This window comes from Helianthus annuus, chromosome 14, assembly GCF_002127325.2.
Source record: "Helianthus annuus cultivar XRQ/B chromosome 14, HanXRQr2.0-SUNRISE, whole genome shotgun sequence".
Taxonomy (NCBI): Eukaryota; Viridiplantae; Streptophyta; class Magnoliopsida; order Asterales; family Asteraceae; genus Helianthus; species Helianthus annuus.
Genome location: NC_035446.2, coordinates 165,870,160 through 165,891,516, shown reverse-complemented (window position 1 = coordinate 165,891,516; position 21,357 = coordinate 165,870,160). Strand labels below are relative to the sequence as shown.

General features: G+C 39.1%; 2 protein-coding genes across 4 annotated transcripts; one reads left to right on the top strand and one right to left on the bottom strand.

Moving 5' to 3' along the window:
- Positions 1-5,805: 5,805 nt before the first annotated feature.
- On the top strand, positions 5,806-11,144 carry LOC110904832. Of its 3 annotated transcripts, none has more exons than XM_022150701.2 (11): positions 5,811-6,086; positions 7,188-7,363; positions 7,446-7,633; positions 7,756-8,619; positions 8,707-8,784; positions 8,885-9,194; positions 9,268-9,467; positions 10,003-10,079; positions 10,191-10,292; positions 10,386-10,572; positions 10,856-11,144. In XM_022150701.2, exons 2-11 carry the CDS (start codon positions 7,192-7,194, stop codon positions 10,946-10,948), a joined length of 2,271 nt encoding a protein of 756 aa, XP_022006393.1. In that variant the 5' UTR covers positions 5,811-6,086; positions 7,188-7,191; the 3' UTR covers positions 10,949-11,144. The 3 variants fall into 3 exon arrangements, with proteins under 3 accessions (XP_022006394.1, XP_022006393.1, XP_022006392.1); XM_022150700.2 differs by having other exon boundaries at positions 5,812-6,096; XM_022150702.2 differs by lacking the exon at positions 10,386-10,572 and having other exon boundaries at positions 5,806-6,096.
- A 1,581-nt stretch (positions 11,145-12,725) lies between these two features.
- Positions 12,726-13,629, bottom strand: LOC110904833 (17.8 kDa class I heat shock protein). Its single transcript, XM_022150703.2, has one exon. The coding sequence runs from the start codon at positions 13,364-13,366 to the stop codon at positions 12,896-12,898; it is 471 nt and encodes a 156-aa protein (XP_022006395.1). The 5' UTR covers positions 13,367-13,629; the 3' UTR covers positions 12,726-12,895.
- Positions 13,630-21,357: the final 7,728 nt, after the last annotated feature.

The following is a 21,357-nucleotide window of genomic DNA, read 5'->3' as shown; positions in this document are numbered from 1 at the left end:
ATCGCATTATTAACTCCAGCCACGGCAGCTGTCATTTCCTTGCCCTTATGAATATTCTTCGCTAGAAGCTGGGCACCTTCCGTAAGCATCCAAACCTTTGTTTCACGGAGATCAGTCACCTCCGTCTTTAGAGAAGCATTCTCCCCCTCCATTTCCTCCAGGCGACTTTTCAAATCAGCCTCCCCTGTTTTGAATGCATCACGCTCTGGGAAAAAAGTTAGAGAAAATAGAAGAAAAATTTTAGTAAAACAAAAACACAAGCATACCGGCCATCATGCTTTCATACGCAAGACGGGCACCGCTGAGGGACTCCTCCATCTTCGCCAAAACCGCTTTTTGTTCTTCGTCCTTCTGTTTCATGGACTCAGAAAATACTTTGAATTCTGAAGAAATCTTATCCCTGTCCTCAGCAGCGGCCGCGGCAGCCGCCTGCGATGATTGGTTCTGAGCCGTCAAAGATGCGACCTTTTCTTGTTGGGTCCGAAGGTCTTGAGTTAGTTGGGCTACCTTCTTCTCCACCTCCGGACTCTTGAGAACTTTGCGCTTCAAAGAACGGACTTCCTTCTCCAAACTTTCTCGCACAGACTCCGCTTCAACCCACCTACGATAAACTTCAGTCACGAATATGTTAGACTGAGCTTGGTTAGTCAAAACCGCAGCCCCAAGATCCGGGTTTTTCATCTTCCGACTTCGAACATGGTCCATCGGAGTGTTTATGTTGAAGAGCATCATCTTAGCGGTCAAAACATCCAGGACCGTATCCTTGTTCCGAATGTCCCAGTCGGGTATAAACTTCTCCTCAGCAGTAGATGGGTCAATCTCCATATCCTCCGAGAACAGATCTGCATATCGAAAAAAGGACATCAACTCAGGTCCGAACCAGGACGAGGGAAGTGAAGACACTTGATCTTCCTCATCATCCATAAAAAAGTCCGGACCCAGAGAAGAGCCCAAGTGCGTACCTGAAAAAGTGACCACCTTCGGCTCACTATGGGCCTTACCCTTATCCACGCTCACTGGATTCTCCGTCTCCATACTCTCCACCTCACTATCAGGGACAAAACCACCTGAATAGGCCGGGGTCGGTCTACTACGGGCCAAGGCCGCCTCTTCCCTCGAGCTCTTACCCCCAGAAAGATGTTCATCAAGATCCTCCATAACAGTGCCCTCAGAATAAGAACTCCCCTTCGTCTTCTTCAATCTTGGCATAGGGAGAGAATCTGAAGAACGTACCTGAGCAGACTCACCCTTCCTCTTTCGGGGCCGGATCACCAGACCGGTATCTGCTTCAATATTTTTACTCTTCAGAGATGAAGGATGATTCAGTAGTGCCTCATCTAGACTACGTATCTCCGGATCATCGTCCACATCATCAAGAATTGACCTCTGCCCAGCATGAGATCCGGACGAACCGCCCGCCTCCTTAGAAGACGCCGGCATGTGAGAAACCGTCTCGACAAAAGCTTGTTCAGAAGAATCCTTCGGAATGGAAGATGTTTCAGCAGCAGAAGATACGGGTATGTTCGTATCCGACTGACCACGAATGGGATGAGCAGAGGGTGCAACCTGCTTCATGAACGGAGCGTCCTCTTGTTGCTCAAAATCAAAATCGAAGGAGTCCATGCTCGGAACCTTCAAAGCATCAAGAAGCGACATCACAGCACCTGCATTTCCAAAATAAAAGTCAGCAAAAACCAACAAATAAAAGAGCCGAAGGGGGTATAAAGAACCGGAACTTACGATCACTCTTCCGGCGTATAATAGGCCAATCCTTATCCCCCCGGGCCCAAGAAAAACTAACTCGACCTAACCAAAGTAAATGCTCAGGAAGAGGACGAATAGGGGACTGATGCTCGATCAGAGCACGGACTAAGCTCTCATTAAAAACAAAGCCCTCTTCAAGGTCGAACGACATAGACTGGTCCTTAAAACGCCACCTCATGTCCTCCGGAAGACAACGGTCGTCTAGCCAAAAGAAGTTATCTTTCCAGTTTTTTAGACTAGACCGTTCGTTGGAAGATGGAGATGGGACATTCTTCCGGTGTGCAAAAGTATACCAGTCTCCGGCCGAGATAAACTCGTAAAAGTACCGGAAAACGTTCAAGTCCGGTTTCTTATCAAGGGCACGACAAGAAATCTCGAAATGGTTAACACGGCTAAGGCCGAACGGGTTAACCTGACAGATGTGAACTCTAAAAAACTGCAAAACCCTAATCAGAAAACGGGAAAAAGGAACCCTATAATTGGCAAAGTTGCAGACACGGGTGTAAAAAGGGAATTTCCCTTGACGAAAGGGATATATGGCTTCCGTACTGGAAGAGAGGACCGGATGCAGATCTAAGGGAATCCTATATTCTCTAATAAACTTATCCAACTGACGTTGGGTAAGCACACTCACGCTCTCCGAAAGGTTCTCCTTACCCGGAGCCATAACTGTAAAAAAAGTAAAAAGGAACAAAGACGCACCTTTTTTCTTTGGAGAAGAAGAAGACACTAGAGAGGGTAACAGCAGAAGAGAATGAAAGAGAAAGGAAAAAACGGTGAAAATGAAGAGGTAAAAATTGAATTTATAGAAAAATATAAGTCGGTTAAGGGCCAGTCACATCAACCGTCGCCTCCCACGATTCCCAACAAGGGATCCGTTACCGTCACATGCGGGTGACCGACGACCCAAGTAGAGAAAGTCACCCGCACCATACAGAACACGCCACGTAACCTGTTTAAAACCACTCCAACCATGACACGTCATCCAAACAGGATGAAAAAGCTTGGAATAATAGTTTGACAAAGTCTTCATAAAAAGACTTCCCAAACTAGGGGACTTGAAGACGCATGTCCGAAGCCGAACATGTGTCCCAGAGACGGACCGGACTACACTCGGGCGGGCATCCATAGCACATTCGCCCGCACCAGAAGACTCCGAGGACGAGCCCCCGTTCAAGCGCGTCCAGACGGATGACGTCATCTCAGTTGACTATTATAAATACCCCTTCAAAGTACAAACCCAAGTACGATTTCTCTGAACCTTCGTCCCTATTTTCTCTCTCTACTTTCTCTCTCTACCAATACTTATCCTCACGCCGGAGGGTGGTCGCAGAGTGGCCCTCCCATCTCTGCGGCGAGCCTAACGGTTTTCTCTTTTGCAGGGAACTCTGTCAACCTTCGACAAGACCCAGATCCTCATTTACAGGCTTCGGCCTGAACTTGATTTCCTGGTTCTTCAGTAACATAATAATATTCTTTTGCAAATATCCACTGGCTCCACAAATCAGGGTTTTCTCCATTTTTCATTCGGAACTCCGACGCTCACTTTTCCGTTCATCTAACGCCCGTTTACTCACGGTTCCGCCGTTAGAGCATACCAGGTTGGAAATTTTTAGTAGATTACTGATATTTGTGAAAAAAAAGTATCATCTTATTTTCGTCTTACTTTATTATTTGTGTGATCGTACTTCACATTTTTCATTTCTGAAACTAATCGATTCTTAATCATCGATGTGTAAGTTGCTTATGTTTTTTCTTTTTATTTTAGGGTTTTGTGTAATTTTTCTAGTGCTGGCAATTTTGACACGAACACGATAACACGACACAAACAAACACGAAACATGATAAGACCTTAACATGGTTTGACCTTAATAAGTTTCGTGTCTAAAACAGGTCGACAGGATAAGACCTTAACAGGTTTCATGTCTAAACAGGTTAAAACCCGCTAAGTACATGTTAATAATTAAAAGTTGAAAATATTATATGTGGGTGTGGACATGGGATCATCAGTCGTGGGACCTGAGATGAATTATACACAAACACACGTAGTTCTTTTTCACAATCCAAAACATAATTTTTAAATCATTCTCACAAACACCACCATTCCTAATTCGGTTCACAGCTTCCCCAATTCGGTTGTGTTCGTGTCTTAAACAGGTCGTGTTCGTGTCTTAACATGTTGTGTTCATGTTTTAAACAGGTCGTGTTCGTGTCTTAACATGCTGTGTTCGTGTCTTAAACATGTCATGTTCGTGTCTTAACAGGTTGTGTTAGTGTCTTAAACAGGTCGTATGAAACGTTGGTAATTTTTTCGTGTCTTAACAGGTCATTTCGTGTAACCTGTTTATTAACAGGTTCGTGTTTCGAAAATCTGACACGATAAGATTTCGTGTCGTGTTCGTGTTTACGTGTTTTAGGTTCGTGTCTTATCGTGTTCGTGTCTTAACAGATCGGATTGACCCGTTATGTCAGCCCTAAAATTTTCTTTTCTACGATCTTGGTGAAATTTTACAGTTAGATTGCAAATAAATAGGTTTAATAAGAAACATGCATTATTGTTCTTCACTAATTTGTATGTTTCATTGTCTTTGTTTGTCTAAATGGATGTTACGATGTATTTTGGGTGAACTTTTTTTTTATATAGAATAGTGAATTCTCATTAAAACATGAAAACAACAAGTTATAAGCAAATGACAGGTAAACGGATAAAAGCTGTGCCGCAACCCACTTTTAAATTGCAAAACTTATCCTATACAAAAACTACATGTGTCAAAACACGTTGTGACTAGACTGCTTGACGAGATTTTGTAGATTTGACTTCGGGTAGCTTCCAACCTCGTGAGATAGTTGGATTCGATTTTCGGTTATACTAGACATTACCTAGAGTATATATGGAAATGTATGTGTTGTATTATTGTTTGGCACGCTATGTGTTGGTAACCCCATCTTTAGGTTTGATTATAGTCATGGTGGTATATGTTACGTTTGGGGTGAGAATAAAGTGTAGAGATGCTACTAATAGCATGTTTGGCTAAGCTTTTTGAAACAATTTATTTACTTATTGACTTTTTAGAAAAGTCAGTATGAAGTGACTTATTGACTTATTGGTTTTTTCTTTTCATATACATCCTCATTGCCAAACATTATTTTGCATTTACTTTTCAAAAACTCAATAAGTCAATAAGTTGTTTCAAAAAGATTAGCCAAATATGCCCTAAAAGTTTATTTTTTCTACATGTTATGACATGGTTCGGCGGTTTAATTTTAATACCGGATACCATTTACTCATCGGTAGGGTTGTAAACGAACCGAACGAACACGAACGAGCCCTTGTTCGTGTTCGTTCGTTAAGGAAATAAATATGTTCACGAACGGTTCATGAACACTTACCGAACAAGATTTTATGTTCGTGTTCGTTCGTTAAGGAAATGAGTGTGTTCACGAACGGTTCACGAACACAAGCGAACACAAATAAATTTGGCGAACGCGATGAATGATAAAGGTGGATGGCCCAGAGAGTAGCACTAGAACTTGAATCCCTTATTGTAGAACGGAGGTAAATCATATTCGTCGATGTAAATAATGAGAAAAGAAAGGGAAATGGTGCATAAACAAGAGGGTTTCCTAGTTTAATTGTTAGGGTGATGGTATAAATAAAAGTTTAATAGTATAAAAAGTATAGATAAAATATATGAAAGTATAAAAATTTTTAATTAAAACACGAACATATGAACATAAACGAACGCAAATGAACGAATGTTCACGAACACCTTACCGAACGTTCACGAACACAATTGAACGAACGAGGCCTTTGTTCATGTTCGTTCATTTAACTAATCGAACGGAATTTCTTGTTCATGTTCGTTAATTAAACGAACGAACATAAACGAACTTCCCGCCGAACGGTTCACGAACTGTTCGCTGAACGTTCGGTTCGTTTACAGCCCTACTCATCGGTTAAGGACAAAGTGAGGGTAACAAAATAGGAAAATGGTCACGTCGTCCCTTTTCTTTCTACCGTTGATTGCCGGTCAATACATTTCAGTCCCTTTTCTTTCTACCGTTGTTTGCCGGTCAATACATTTCAATGCTAGGACCCACTTTCATACTACCACCCTCTTCTTCCCCTTTCAAAAACCCACTGCAAATCTTTCATATTTTCCGATAATCTAACCCTACTCACGGCCTTCCGATGCAATGCCGTCGTTTCATAACTAAATACTCTCTGTAACATATAATCTTTTGCAATATCCACCGGTTCAACAAATCAGGGTTTTCTTCACACTTATTCGGAATTCCGACGGTCACTTTTGCGATCATCTGTCCCTTAAGGTTTACTCTCCTCTGTTCTTGTTAACAATTTTTAGTAGATTATTGATATTTGTTAAAAAAAGTTTGATCGTACTTTCGTTTTACTTTATTATTTGTGTGATCTTACTAACATTTTTCTTTTTTTGTAACTAATCGGTTCTTAATCATCGATGTTTAAGTCGCTTCTCTATTTTTTCTTTCTTTTTTTAGGGTTTTGTGTAAATTTTTTTAGCAGATGAACGATCTTGGTGAAATTATACGGTTAGATCGCAAATACGTAGAAACATGCATTATTATTCTTCTTCACCAATTTCTATGTTTCATTATCTTTGTTTGTCTAGGGTTCTTAGGTCTTTGTTCTATTAAAAAAAAAGAGTTAATTACTGTTTTCGGTCCATGTGGTTTGTCAAAAATCACTATTTCAGTCCATTAGTTTAAAAATTGCGATTTCAGTCCCTGTGGTTTCATTTTCGTAACCATTTCAGTCCACCTCGTAACGATTTCAGCCTTTGTACTAACAGAACAAATGGATTGAAATGGTTACGAAAGTGAAATCACAAGGACTGAAATGGTTATGAAAGTGAAACCAGAGGGACTGAAATCGCAATTTTTAACTAATAGACTGAAATAGTGATTTTTGACAAACCATAGGGACGAAAACAGTAATTAACTCTAAAAAAAAGCCATCACAAAGTTTGTGAGCTAAGCATCCATATGGTGTTAAATTGATGTATTTGGGTGATCTTTACTCCAAAATTACATATCTATAAACACAATGTGACTAACTGCTTGACGCGATTTTGTACATTGACTTCTTCCCATAGTTTCCGACCTGTTTAGGAAATCGGATTTGATTTTCGGTTATATTACAGTAGATAAGGAAATATATGTGTATTGTGTTGTATTATTGTTTGGCACGCTATGTGTTGCTAACTCCAGCTTTAGGTTTGATTATAGTCGCGGTGGTGTATGTTATGTTTAGGGTGAGAATAAAGTGTCGAAATGCTACCTATGAGTTTTTTTTTTTTTTTTTTTTTTTTTTTTTTTTAAATCCTATATGTCATATTAGTTTAGACTTATGTTCTTGGTGTTGATGATCATACAATTTTTAGGAGAATGGGTCGGAAGCAAAAGAAAAAGATAAACACGGACTCGTTGATGAAAGAGGCCTCCGTGTTTTCAAATCACAGTGCACCTGCAAGAAATTTGAGAAAGACTGATCTTGGTGCTGTTATATTTGGAGCTACACACAACACAATCAATGAATGTCTTTCTCGTCAGTTATTTGGTTAGTTGATTATTCTTTCCGTCTCTTTTGCTTTTTCTTTTTTATCATGAAGAACTTTGATGATATGATCTTTCTATGACAGGTTTACCAGAGGGTCACTATTCATATATAAAGAACATCAAAGAAGGACTTGTGCTATTTCTTTTCAATTATAGTGACCGAAAACTTCATGGTGTATTCGAGGCTGCGGGTCATGGTCAAATGAACATTGATCAGTATGCATGGGTCGATGATGGAGATGGTACCGGATACACTAGGTATCCTGCACAGGTATTATTCTTATCACAACGTGGTAGCTCCATCATTCGACGATGGAGGGGGGCTTAGTTTTAGTTTTAGTTTTAGTTTTATCTCAAACACATTCTAATATATTTATGCATTTTGCATGCAAGGTCAAGATCCGTGCTAGAAAGTTGTGTAATCCGTTGTCTGAGGACCAGTTCCACCCCATTATTGCTCATAACTACTATGAGAGCAACCACTTCTATTTCGAGTTGGATCATGATCAAACTGACAAGCTGGTGTCATTGTTTACATCATCGGCGAAGGGTGGTATTTCAAAAAAGTGGAACACTCTTTATGCCTCTTTACCTAAAGTTTCCGAAAGACAAGAATACAACGTTCATGTATCACAAGGAGTGACCGATCTAAGGCAGAGATTACCTGAGAACCTATATGAGACCTCAAAGGTTTCATATGCATCCGCCCTTTGCAGAACCGGTAATACCACCACTAACGCTTCTAGTTCCCAACCTGTAGGAGAATGGCGGGCATTGTTTAAATCTGATCACGGTGCAGACACGTGGGAAGAAAGTCATTGGGCTGCCGCAGATGAAGTCGATTGTGATCAAACATGGGCATCGGACTTTAATCCTCAAGCAAACACCGCTACTAATGAAGTTGACGTCATGGTAGGAAATACATGGGAGGAAAGTCATTGGGCTGCCACAGATGACGTCAGATGTGATCAAACTTGGACATCAGACATAAATCCTGAAGCAAACACCGCGGTGAATACATTGGAGGAAAGTCATTGGGTTGCCACTGATGAAGCCGAATGTGATCATACATGGGAATCTGATCTAAATCATGAAGCAAACACCGTTACAAATAAAGCTGATGTTATGCTAGGTAATACTTGGGAGGAAAGCCAACACATTGCTGCTACATGTGCAGTTCAACATGGTCAGACCGACAATATTTTAGTACCGAAAGGCGTTGAGACTGACACTGATCTACACTCGTTGGTGGCCAAAGTAAGATATAGATTTATGTTTTCCATGTGGTTATTCTGTTTTCGCTAGCTTTTTGTCTAACCGAAATCGTTTGGTTATTGTGTGAAGTTAATGCAAGAATTTGAAGTGATGAAGGGATCACAAGTGAAGCAGATTGTGAAAATCAATCGTCTAGAGCAAGAATTGGTACAATCTCAAATTTCAATACGTTTTTTTAATTTTTCCTTCCTTAAATGTATTATTCAATATTAATAATTTTACTAAACGATGTCATATGACCACTCAGGAAACGTCAAAACTAGAAATTCAGCAGCTTAAAAACCAAGTTAGAATTTTGGAATCTGGATCACGATCAATTGTAGATCCCGTCGAAGCGGACAATCAGCTATCCAGCAAATTTCTGACGAGGTTTACCGACTCTGTCTTCATTGTTGGGGGACATGACGGGTCCTCATGGCTACCAGCTCTAGATTCCTATTTTCCCTCTCACGACATCAAAATTTCACTTACTCCTATGAATTTTATAAAGAGCTACGCCTCTGCTGCAACTTTGAACGGTGAAATTTACCATTTTGGCGGTCACGGATCTCACACAGGTAATTAATAACTTTCTAAGTTCTTGCATATGGTTTACTAAAATATTTCCTCGTAACGCTTCCGTTTTTGTAGTCGAATCATTTAACCCAACAAACAATCTATGGATTCCGAGACCCCCGTTATATTGGAAAAACATAAATGCCGCCGGAGCTTCAATCAAAGACAAACTTTTCGTTGTTGGTGGTGCTAAGGAATCTCACTATTCTTCAGAGGTGGAATACCTCGACTTAAATATCGGAAAGTGGCTTCCTGCTCGTTCAATGCAAAGCAAGGTACTTCAATTATGTGCATGAGTTTTCATATACATGCAAAAGTCGCTAGGCGCTCCCCAGTCGGTCGACCGGGGAGTTGAGAGTACTCGGCATAGGCGGAGAGTACTCGGGGAGTACTAGGACATGTTAAATTATAAAGAAATTAGTTTTCGCAAATTAAATATATATATATATATATATATATATATATATATATATATATATATATATATATATATGTCTATTAACATAAATTTTCTAATATTTATAACAAAATACGTGAAAATGATATTCATTATTTAATATGATAGTCATATAAATTACGTTTTATTATTTTTTAAGTTAAACTCGGCCCGAATTGACCTACTAGATCCGATTTTGGCCGAGCTTGACCGAGTTTGACCGCGTTTGATCGATTCTGAGTAATTAGGCGGAGTTAGAGAAAGTCGCCTCGGCAGCCTACCTTGTAGCGACTACTCGGGGAGTAGTCGGCCTTGGAAACCTTGTTTTACAACCATGTATGTATTAGCTCTAAGCTGTAGTTTTTTTGTTGTAGAGATTAGCTCCTGCCGCAGCGGAACTGAATAATGTGTTGTATGTAAGTGGTGGATATGATGGAGTATCTTATACAAGGTAACTTATAATTAGTGGTCTATCGTTTATACGAGATCGTTTCGTTTACTTTAGAACTCTAAAAGGAAACGTTAGATCCCGTTTCATCTTACTGTATACGTTTAAATTCAGTTCTGTTGAACGATTCGATCCCCGTGAAGAATTTTGGTGCAATGTTCCGAACATGAATGCAAGGAAGGGCTGCCATTCTATGGTTGTGCTAAACGAGAAGTTGTAAGTTCATACATTCGTCTAAGATGTACTTTACCGGTTTACCCAATCGCTAGAATAATAGTGTCCTAAGTGCAATTTGACTGTTGTTTATAGATACACTGTTGGTGGGTTTGGTGGAGACCGGGATTTAGCAACGGTCGAATATCTAGATACACGAATGGGTGCTTGGGTGGAAGCCGAGCCTATGAATGTCTCTAGAGGCAATTTTGCGACCTTCGTGTTCGGGGGAATGATGTATACCGTTGGTGGACGGAAAGATAATGTTGAAGTTTTGGACATTGTATAAACACAACGTTTTCCGAATTTAGTGTTTATTCATATGCAGTGGCGGATCTTGCCCGTTGAACGTGCCAGGGCCGAAAGACACGGGCACTAAAAAAAGCCCGGGCAAGCCCCCAAACATAGTATATATAAAAAATTTCGATCGAAATGCGGAAAATTAGCACTACGGCCGAAAAACTTGCCCGGGCCATGGCCCTGCCACAGCCCTATAAAGAACCGCCCCTGTTCGTATGTGTTTTTAAATAACGTTTTCCACCGTATTTTTTTTCTTATTTTTGCAGGTTGAATGTTATAAAGAGGGAGGTTGTTGGGAAGTTGCTGCTAATCTCAAAGCAATTGGGAAAAGGAGTCATTTCTCTGCGTTTGTGATGTGAGTTTTTGTTGGTACAATGCTTAATTAAGCGAGTATGGATTCGGCTTTTGTTTTCGTTTTTGGCGAGTGGTGATGATGTGTTGTGGCTCTGCTTAGAAAAGATCTTTTGATGAAGTAAATACTTTTGTGAATTGACAAACATAGCAACATCTGCAAATTGATGTTTAATGTGATATCTGGATGCGTTTTTTGTGTTTTGTTTTTTTTTTTTTCTTTTTAAATTTTAGTTGAGAAAATATGGGCTGACAAAACCCAAAGAATTGACCTGGGACTGAACAAACCAGAACTTGCTATATTCGTTAGGTTATTGGCAATAGAGTTTTTAGGAAACAACAAATAGTAGGGGACGCCCACGACCCACCTAGCTCAACCAAAACACAACACCTGGGTTCACCGCACTTGCCACATGCGAGTTCATCAACTCGCAATTCATACTTGGGACCACAACTTGTCAGGGTTGTGGCAGTGTATTAGCTTACCTTGGCATTCGTGGATCAACTCGGGGGGGGGGGTGGTGGTGGTGGCTGATTAATGTGTCAGGCAACACAGACGGGTCAGGTTGTGCAACTAGTCAAAACGGGTTCGGGTCTCATCAGGCTTGAGTCAAAATAAGTTCCGAGCTAGCAAAGTGAGCTCAGGTCGAAAACACTGGTAGACCCATGGGGGCCAATCGAGAGGGCTTAACCAAACTTTTAAGGGCGATCATAGTTTGTCTAAAAAACACTATTTTTTTATGGGTGGCTGCCGCCACTCCTTCGTAAGTAGGCCCCGCCATTGGTAAAGATTTGGTTGTTTTAGTAAAACTGTTAATTTAATTTGGATCAAAATGGGTTCTGAGCCAGGTTAAAAGAACGGTTGAAGACATAACTTCGTTGGAAGATAAGGACATCGTATAACAAATGCGGCTTAACGTTTAGTTCTCCGTTTGCATACATAATGCAGTTTGTTGATATAAATATCTCAAATATTATTTGTGACAATGATATCTCGTTCACTTTTATAAAAGTTGAGACGTATTATCTTATCTACTAAACTGATATTGGTAAGACCCCGTAGTGGGGCGGTTTTTTTAAAAAATTTCAAAAATAACGCCTAAAAACGCCTGGAACCCATTACATGGGGCGTTTTTAAGCCTTTTTTTGAAAAAAGATTGATTCAGCGTAAACAACGCTCAAAATTGCATGAGACCGTGTTGACTGGCCAATGGGAGTGGTCCAACTAGTAGTTTTTTTTTAAGGACATATGTAATGGGGCGCGAGGAGATGGCATAGCGCCGATACGGCGCCCACAACACCGCCCCCCGGGGCGCTATGAGAAAAAAAAAAGAAAGGGCGTGTTTTATTTCGCGGCGCTATTTGTTCTCCATTTTCCACTTTGGTCCCTGCATTTTACAATTTGGTCCCTGCATTAAAACACTTTGGTCCCTGCATTTTACACTTTGGTCCCTGCATTTTACACTTTGGTTATGATGAGGTAGGGCTTTATGACTACGGCCTCAAGCCCCATAAAGCCCCGGGGTGACGTGGCATGCCACATGGCGCATAACGCCCCTTGGGGGGCTTTATGACTACACATGGCCTAAAACCTCCTCTCTATAAAAAATAATTGTTTAATATTGAAAGGGACGTTATTGGGCATTATTTCCGCGTAACTTTTACAATAACCCCTAATAATGCCCCATGCTGACTGGACTGTCACGTGTCGCAAAACGCCCAATGATGGGGCATTATTGAGCTAAACTACTACACATGGTATAACTGAAATAATAAAAGCTAAACTTACATTAGAATAATATAATTATATTATATTAAGCTTCAACACAAAATACAAAGTTTCAGCAGGCAGATTCCGATGCTGCCTAAAACACACAAACAAACTCACATCTCACACATCCCATATTTATTATCATCACACACGTTTAGTAACACTTGTTCTTTGTTCCAATTTATCAAGAAATATCAATAGCCTTCACCTCGGGCTTTTTCACTTCCGCCTTCGGCACGGTGACCGTCAGCACACCGTTCTCCATCGCCGCCTTCACCTGATCCATTTTCGCATTCTCCGGCAACCTAAACCGCCTCAAAAACTTCCCAGAGCTCCTCTCCATCCTATGCCACTTGTCATTCTTCTCTACATTTTCTCTGCTCCTCTCTCCGCTTATCTGCAACACTCTACCTTCTTCAACCTCCACCTTCACCTCCTCCTTCTTCAGACCTGGCAGGTCCGCCTTGAACACGTGAGCCTCTGGTGTCTCCTTCCAGTCGATTCTGGTATTGGCTATGGCTGTTGTTTCACGAGATGATTCAGGGAGGTTGTTGATGACACTTGAGAGGCCCTGGAAGGGGTCCCAGATTTCGCTGGAGAATGGGTCGAATATGTTGCTTCCGTTACCGGTAAAGAAGCTTGGAATGATCGACATGGTTGGTAACTTAATATTTTTGTTGGGGTGTTTATGAATGATGAATGCTTGCTTTCAATGTTGTGAAGTGTGTTGTCTGAGAGATGGATGTGATTGGGGGTGGGCATTTATAGATGGGAAGAAGGGGAGAGTGAGTAATTTCTAGGATTGTCTTGAAGCTTGAAGAAATGGATATGGATATTTCTGAAAGGTTCCAGAGGTTTGAAAAGAGGCATAGTGAGGTGGGCTTTTGATATACGTGTTATGCCATTATTGCCATAGATATCTCGGCGTCTTTATTAGGCCAGCATGCTTTTATGTTCGAATTTATGTGTTATTCTTTTTGCTGGTTGTTGGCTGTTAAAAAAAAAAAAAAATCTTTTGGCTGGTTCTAGAAGATATTGATTTATAACTACTTTTATTTTTTTTAAATATAACTAGAATTGAGACCCGTCGCAATGCGGCGGAGATTCTTTAGTTATAACTAAATCGATTTTCGTTATGCTAAACCTGTCAAATGGGAAAAAATGAACGATGTAAAAACGTTCAGCCACACACGCACGTTGCGTCGTGTTAACTTGCAAAAATTTAGAACGAAACGTAAAAACGTTAAACCAAAGACGCACGTTGCGATGTGTTAAACCAAAGAGGCATAGTGAGGTGGGCTTTTGATATACGTGTTATGCCATTATTGCCATAGAATCATAGATATCTCGGCGTCTTTATTAGGCCAGCATGCTTTTATGTTCGAATTTATGTGTTATCCTTTTGGCTGGTTGTTGGCCGTTAAAAAATAAAAATAAAAAATCTTTTGGCTGTTCTAAAACATATTAATTTATAACTACTTTTTTTTAAATATAACTAGAATTGAGACCCGCCGTAATGCGGCGGAGATTCTTTAGTTATAACTAAGTTGATTTTCGTTATGCTAAACCTGTCAAATGGGAAAAATGGACGATGTAAAAACGTTCACCCACACACGCACGTTGCGTCGTGTTAACTTGCAAAAATTTAGAACGAAACGTAAAAACGTTAAACCAAAGACGCACGTTGCGATGTGTTAAACCAAAGAGGCATAGCGAGGTGGGCTTTTGATATACGTGTTATGCCATTATTGCCATAGATATCTCGGCGTCTTTATTAGGCCAGCATGCTTTTATGTTCGAATTTATATGTTATCCTTTTGGCTGGTTGTTGGCCGTTAAAAAAAAATCTTTTGGCTGGTTCTAGAACATATTGATTTATAACTACTTTTATTTTTTTAAATATAACTAGAATTGAGACCCGTCGCAATGCGGCGGTGATTCTTTAGTTATAACTAAGTCGATTTTCGTTATGCTAAACCTGTCAAATGGGAAAAAATGGACGATGTAAAAACGTTTACCCACACACGCACGTTGCGTCGTGTTAACTTGCAAAAATTTAGAACGAAACGTAAAAACGTTAAACCAAAGACGCACGTTGCGATGTGTTAAGTCATAAAATTTAGAACCAAGCATAAAACGAAAAATTTGCGGAAAATGAAAACTATAAAGGACCCAAGTTGAAAGTAAAAGAAGTTGCGATGACAGATTGCAAAAGATAAAAAGTTTTGGGTTAAAAGTAATTTATGAAATACTTTTTGGTGAAAAGGAAAAAAAATCATTTTTTTTGAAAACCCCCAAAGCCAACGTCACGACAACCATATGCATTACATTTTTTTCTTTAGAAACCCCCCAAAGCACACCCCGCGTTGTGACGGAACGTAAAACGCTGTCAAATAGTACTAATGTCACACAACCGTCATCGACCACCAACACTGATCGACCTAGGATCTGCGTGATGCGACGAACCTGTCAAACATAAAAAAATAGAGGTGAAAAACGCTGAACCACACATGCATGTTGCGCCGTGTTAACTTGCAAAATTTGAAACAAAACATAAAAAAGTTGAACCACACTCGTACGTTGCGTTGTATTAAGTCAAGTTTAGAACTATACGTAAAACGAAAATTTGCCACAGATGAAAAGTATAAGTGACAAAAGCTGTGAAGTTAAATTGCAAATAATGAAAAGTTTTGGGTTAAAGTTAAAAAACAAATTATGTAAGGTTAAAATTGCAAAAACTAAAAACCTTTGTGTTAAAAGTAAAAAATCAAGTTTAGTTTTAGTATAAAGTTAAAAAAAACAAATTATGTAGGGTTAAAATTACAAAACCTAAAAACCTTTGTGTTAAAAGTAAAAAATCAAGTTTTTTTTTTTTTGAAAAACTCACAAAGCATAAGTTACAAGTGATGATGCACTAAAAAGTTAGTTATTTATATATGGAAGAATTAACAAAATATATATTTTCAACACATACAAACCTCACGAGGGGCAGGGGCAACAGTGCCTGCCATCTATTGGCTGAAATGGGCGGTAAGGGGAATAGTGTCAGACACCTGCCTGACAATCCCTTGTTGGCTCAACAAATTTACGATTTTATACCACTTTAAATTACGATTTTGCCATTAGTTTAAAATTGTGTTTTTACCCCCACTTAAAAATAAATTTACGTTTTTGTTCCCAACTAAGTTTTTCAATTTTGTCCTCCGTTCAAAATAACGATTTTGCACCGTTTAAATTTACACTTTTCCCATTAGTTTTTTTTCTAAAAATTACGATTTTGTCATCAGATCAAAATTATGTTTTACCCCCACTTAAAAATAAATGTACGCTTTTGCTCCAAGCTAAAAATTTTAATTTTGCCCTCGGTTAAAAAATAAGATTTTGCCCCGTTGTAATTTACAGTTTTGCCATCAGTATTTTTTTCTTACAGCGAAGTTACGATTTTGCCCTCAACTTAAATTTACTTTTTCTCCATCGTTTTTGTTTGTTTTCCTGGTTAAATTACGAATTTGCCCCAATGTAAAATTGCAGTCATGCCGGCACCTACCTGACACTCATCTATTGGTACTTTTAATTTACGATTTTATCCCTGAAATAAAATTATGATTTCGCCCTCTGTTAAAAGTTACATTTTTCCCATCGTTTTACTTTTTTTTTTTTTTTGCAAAACTATAGAAGTTTTTTTGTTTTAATTGATTGACTCCATTTATTTTTTTTTTCGTCTCAAGGAGCTGCCTAACACTCGCTAATTAGTCCTGAAAAATTACAGTTTTGCCCTGAGCCGAAAATTACGGTCTTATCATCCTTTTAGTTTTTTTCTTAGCAAAATTATAGTAGTGTTTTTTTAATTGATTGAGAATTATTCAGCCCTCGCCCCGCAACGCGGGCGAGACACCAACTAGTTATATATACATATATAAACAACTCGGTAATAAAAATAAGGTTTTTTTAGTACCTTCTTTCGAACTTTACAAAGTATATATAAGTAGAGTTTATAAGTTTATGTTACTTTTTCTTTTAATAAAAAGGTGTGCAGGGGTTACCGCTGTTCATTTTTATCTGAAACTTGAAACCGGACCTGAATTTGAAGTCACCCGAACCCGAATTAGAGAATACCCGAAAAACCCGAACCCGACCAACTCGAACCTTAAATGGGTCGGTTATCGGGTAACTTTTTCCCAACAAAAAACCCGGATAACCCGACCCGAAAAACCCGAAATCAGAAACCCGAAAAAAAACCCAAACATTTAATGTCTTTTTGTGATAGATGTGTTTTGGTTTAGAGTTTTTGGTATCTAAAATATTATGTTTTAGGACATATGAACATTATCATATCATATTGTCAAATATTGTTTTAATTTTGATAATATTTTTTAAGTAGAATGATGAATTTTAATTATATATTGCGAAAAAAAAAACATTTTTTTAACATTACATCTATACATGAAAACCGAACAACCCAACCCGAACAAGCCCGAACCTGAACTCGACCAACCCGACCTTTAAAAGGTTCGGTTATCGGGTCACTTTTTCTTAGCAAAAACCCGAGAAAAAAACCCAAAGAACACCCCTAACAGGGGCGCAACTTAAGAGGTGCCGGGGGGCGACCCACGAACTTTTCGCTCAGTAGTGTTATATATGTAGTTTTCGTATAGAAATTTTTGAGTATATACGGTTTCGACCCTCGGTTCTATAGGAATTTTTTGGTATATACGTTTTTAACACCCCGTCTTCATTGTCAAGCTTCGCCACTGAAGGTGTGTGAAGATGATTTGTACCAAGGCCAACATTACAACGACGCTATATTAATTATGTTATTTCCTATTGTTTCACTTTATGTTTTAGTTATGTTTAGCTTGTGTGTCAAGGAGTTGTTCCTAAAATAAAGGAGTGGTGATCCATGATCTCCTCCATGTGAGCAGTGGTTAATTTCAATTTCCCTTATATGTATTCGTTTGGATTATTAATAGATTATATTTAGAAAATTGTCCCAAATCCTCTTCCTAAATTTCTCTCTGTTTTCCAGGCTGTTGAATCTGATTGATTGGACCACATTAGAAGAGAACGATGAACTAAGTAGAACATGTGAATGTTTGCAGCCCGTAGACACAAATGTTAGATAGAAATAATCAATCTTTACCATTACACTAGTTTAATTCGCATATTAAAATTAAAACGTTTAATACAAGTTTTAATGATTTGAGTACAATGGATTTTATCTAGAGTCTACAATATGAAAATTCCAGTTCATGTCACGGGGACATATTACAAGAAGAAAGTACAGATGTCTTTTGCGCGTTCGAGTGTAAGAAACTAACAAAGTGATTGAGCTCTCTTGTAGAGTGCCATACACACAATGTACTTGCCTCTTCTTCATAACATAGACATCACAATTACTTAGGCCACATGTCCAGGAGTACTATTGTTGTGTGAACGTAGACACTACATAGCTATGACAACTTTCACATTTTACACCGAGTAACAGGTATTGCATGTGGTATGTGAGAAAGTTTTAATCATTAGTTAATTATTGCCTTTGATTATAATTTTATTTATTTAATACTTTAATTTGTATTTAGATATTAATAAAAAAGATATAACAAAAAAAAGAAAAAAACTTATTTAATTTTTAAAGAAAACAATACAAAAATTAAAATAACGCAGTCTTTGAGCAGCTCATGTTAGATGATCCATGTTAGTAGAAAGGAGTTTCATATCCGAATTCCTTTCTTTTTGTGTCTTCAAGTCGAGGGGTGACATCATGCCCTTTGATTTTTTACACTTCCTTTGTATTCCGTATCCACTGAGGCACTAAGGTTGTTATATGTTTCTGATGTAGACTAGGAAATGGGATACGAAATCGGACCTGTTGATTCATACAGAATACCAGGAACAATTCTTCCAAAATTCGTTGATTCTCGTAGAATACCGAAAATTGGAGGTTTCACACTCAAAACACACACAAGTGAATTGGGAGAAAAAATGACTTTTCATAAACTTAAAAACTATCCCCCAATACAAATTACATGAGAACTTATATATAGTTTTTATGATCAACTCAATGGACATAAATTAAAACAAAACTTAATGAACACTAAATGTGAATTTATTTCATTACATAATTGAGTCGACACTTGATATTCCCGCATCAGTTTCCCTTTGTTAGTCCTCCTGGGCGAGCGAATCGATTCTTGTTCGATTCCAAACTCTGCATCAGTGTCAATGAGATTGACTTGAGTACGGGCATCCGAGCTACCTTGGGATGTATATTTGTTGGAGGATGATGTTTTGGTTTGTTTTGATGATTGACCCATCATTCAGACGTTGGCCCCACTTTGTTGATTTTCTCAAAACCTTCCAAAACGGTCTTTGAGTTCATATTCGCTTGATATTTGTTGAACGACCAACGAATCCTCTAGATGTGCTACTGGCGAAATTCACCACATCGGGATACACTTGCCTTTGAACTAGGGAAAACCCTTACCTAGAGCCGAAGCTTGTGAACACTCGCCCAAAGGCACGACATGGTGAGGTAAAACCCGCTCAGTTAAAGGAACGAACTAGCGATCTCCGCCTACTCCCCTAGTCTCCCATCATCACCAGGTACCGCCAAAACTAAATGTTGGGGGCAAGAATCGAACTTGAGTCACCAGAAACACCAGATCTCTATCTTACCACTCTACCATTAGCTCATTGGCCCGTTTGATATTCATCACAAGAAATATTATAAACAAATAGGTCATCTGAACCATAGACCAGTTGTTTCTATTTTTGTTGTAGATATTTCACAATTTTCCAACCCTTTGACGAATCTTCGTCTACTTCCTGATATTATGTCATCGTTATGGTATTCTTGTCCAATTAGGCCACCCGAGATGGTTGTCTTTTTGTCCGTGATGAAAGAGTTTCACGCGTGATTTTGTATAAAACACCACCGCCACTCCAATGGATCATGCGTCAAACATAAAACGCGTTATATTTTTAACGCGTGATTGTTTTGATTGCTTGAGGGAAATTGTTGGTTGTGGGGAAATTGTTGGGTGTGGTGGTGAGTGATGAGCATTTCCACTAAAAAGGTTGTGAGTGATGGAATAATGGTTGATGACATGGCGAAACTTGGTTGGATGTTGTGAGTGATGACCGCCCCTACCCCCTATATTATGAAAGCTTTCCCGCATGCGTTTCAAAAAAATTGGTTGATTTTTTTTTACTATTCTCGTATAGTGATGGTGGAGGGTATGGTTCAGTCACTTAGGGTGTTTGAGTTATTTTATAGCCAATAATATCATGCCATGTCAAGTCCTCATTCCACTTCCCATTTTGCACTCAATCACTGGCAATGATTCAATTACTTAGAGAGTGGTAAAGAATTAAAAAAATTGTGATTGGTTGAAAGGGGTTGGAACCCACCATTAAACCCCCCTCTCACCTCCTTCCCCCCTCTTCCCGCATCGGCGAGTAGTCACCGAAATCACCACTCCCCACTCACCGATCCACCACCGGCAATCGTTCCCCGTGCGGCCAACCCCCTCCCCGATCGAACTCACCCAACCATACCGTGTACCTTGAGTAAAAATAAATATTACCTACATATATATTTTTAATAAGAGTTAATTGCCCGGATGGTCCCTGTGGTTTCACGTTTTTTCATGTTTAGTCCGTACCTTTTGAAAATAACAGGTATGCTCCCTATGGTTTGTCATTTTGTTACTCGGATAGTCCTCTGACATTTACTTAGGGGACTATCCGAGTAACAAAACGACAAACCATAGGGAGCATACCTGTTATTTCCAAACTAACTGACATCTACTCAGGGGACTATCCGAGTAACGAAATATAAACCATAGGGAGCATACCTGCTATTTTCAAAAGGTGAGGACTAAACGTGAAAAAACGTAAAACCACAGGGACCATCTGGGCAATTAACTCTTTTTAATAATATGATCCTTTTCATAAAAAAAATATGTTTTTGATCTTATAATTTCTATAGATTACAAACCTCACCGCTAACAAACACAAAGTCCAAATTACCCACATAATTTTTTCAGGATTTGATAATCCTAGAGGGATGGAAGCCCAAGGATCTTGCTTTATTTCGACACCACTACATTGTGAGATGGTTGGCCAAACATCAAAATGCCACTTCATACCAAACTTGTTATAAGGGCAGTGGGGGTGATTACGTTATATTCCGTGATGAAGATGATACCACGCGTGGAGAATTGTCAAGACCACCGCCAGCATAAAGTTCAATGCGTGGACATTTTGTTCTGTGAAAAACTTCACGCGTGACTTGTAACACCCCAAAATCCGAATGTTAATATTTGCCGTGTGTTCCTATATGACACGTCATGAAATAAATAACTAGGCTATTTAAACTAGTTAAGGGTATGGTCAAAAGTATTAAATGACGAAGGTTGTGCCAATTATGTTTTAGTGGTATACACGAGGGACTAAAGTGGGGTAAATGAAAGTTGAATTATCAACTTAAAAGAAAATGTCAACACACACTACACACACTTCGTGTGTGTGTGTGTTCTGGATCGTTCCAGAGCTCCCCAAGGGAGTCAAACCCTAACTCAACAATATTCATCAAATTAGAGGGTGAATCGAAGTTTAAATTCACAACCGACCGTGAATTAGTGA

Coding starts and splice junctions, on each gene's coding strand:
- LOC110904833 (XM_022150703.2), bottom strand. CDS start 13,366: ATGTCGATCATTCCAAGCTTCTTTACCGGTAACGGAAGCAACATATTC.
- LOC110904832 (XM_022150701.2), top strand. CDS start 7,192: ATGGGTCGGAAGCAAAAGAAAAAGATAAACACGGACTCGTTGATGAAA. Junction 7,634..7,755: donor ACACTAGGTATCCTGCACAG/GTATTATTCTTA, acceptor TTTGCATGCAAG/GTCAAGATCCGTGCTAGAAA. Junction 10,573..10,855: donor ATGTTGAAGTTTTGGACATT/GTATAAACACAA, acceptor TTATTTTTGCAG/GTTGAATGTTATAAAGAGGG.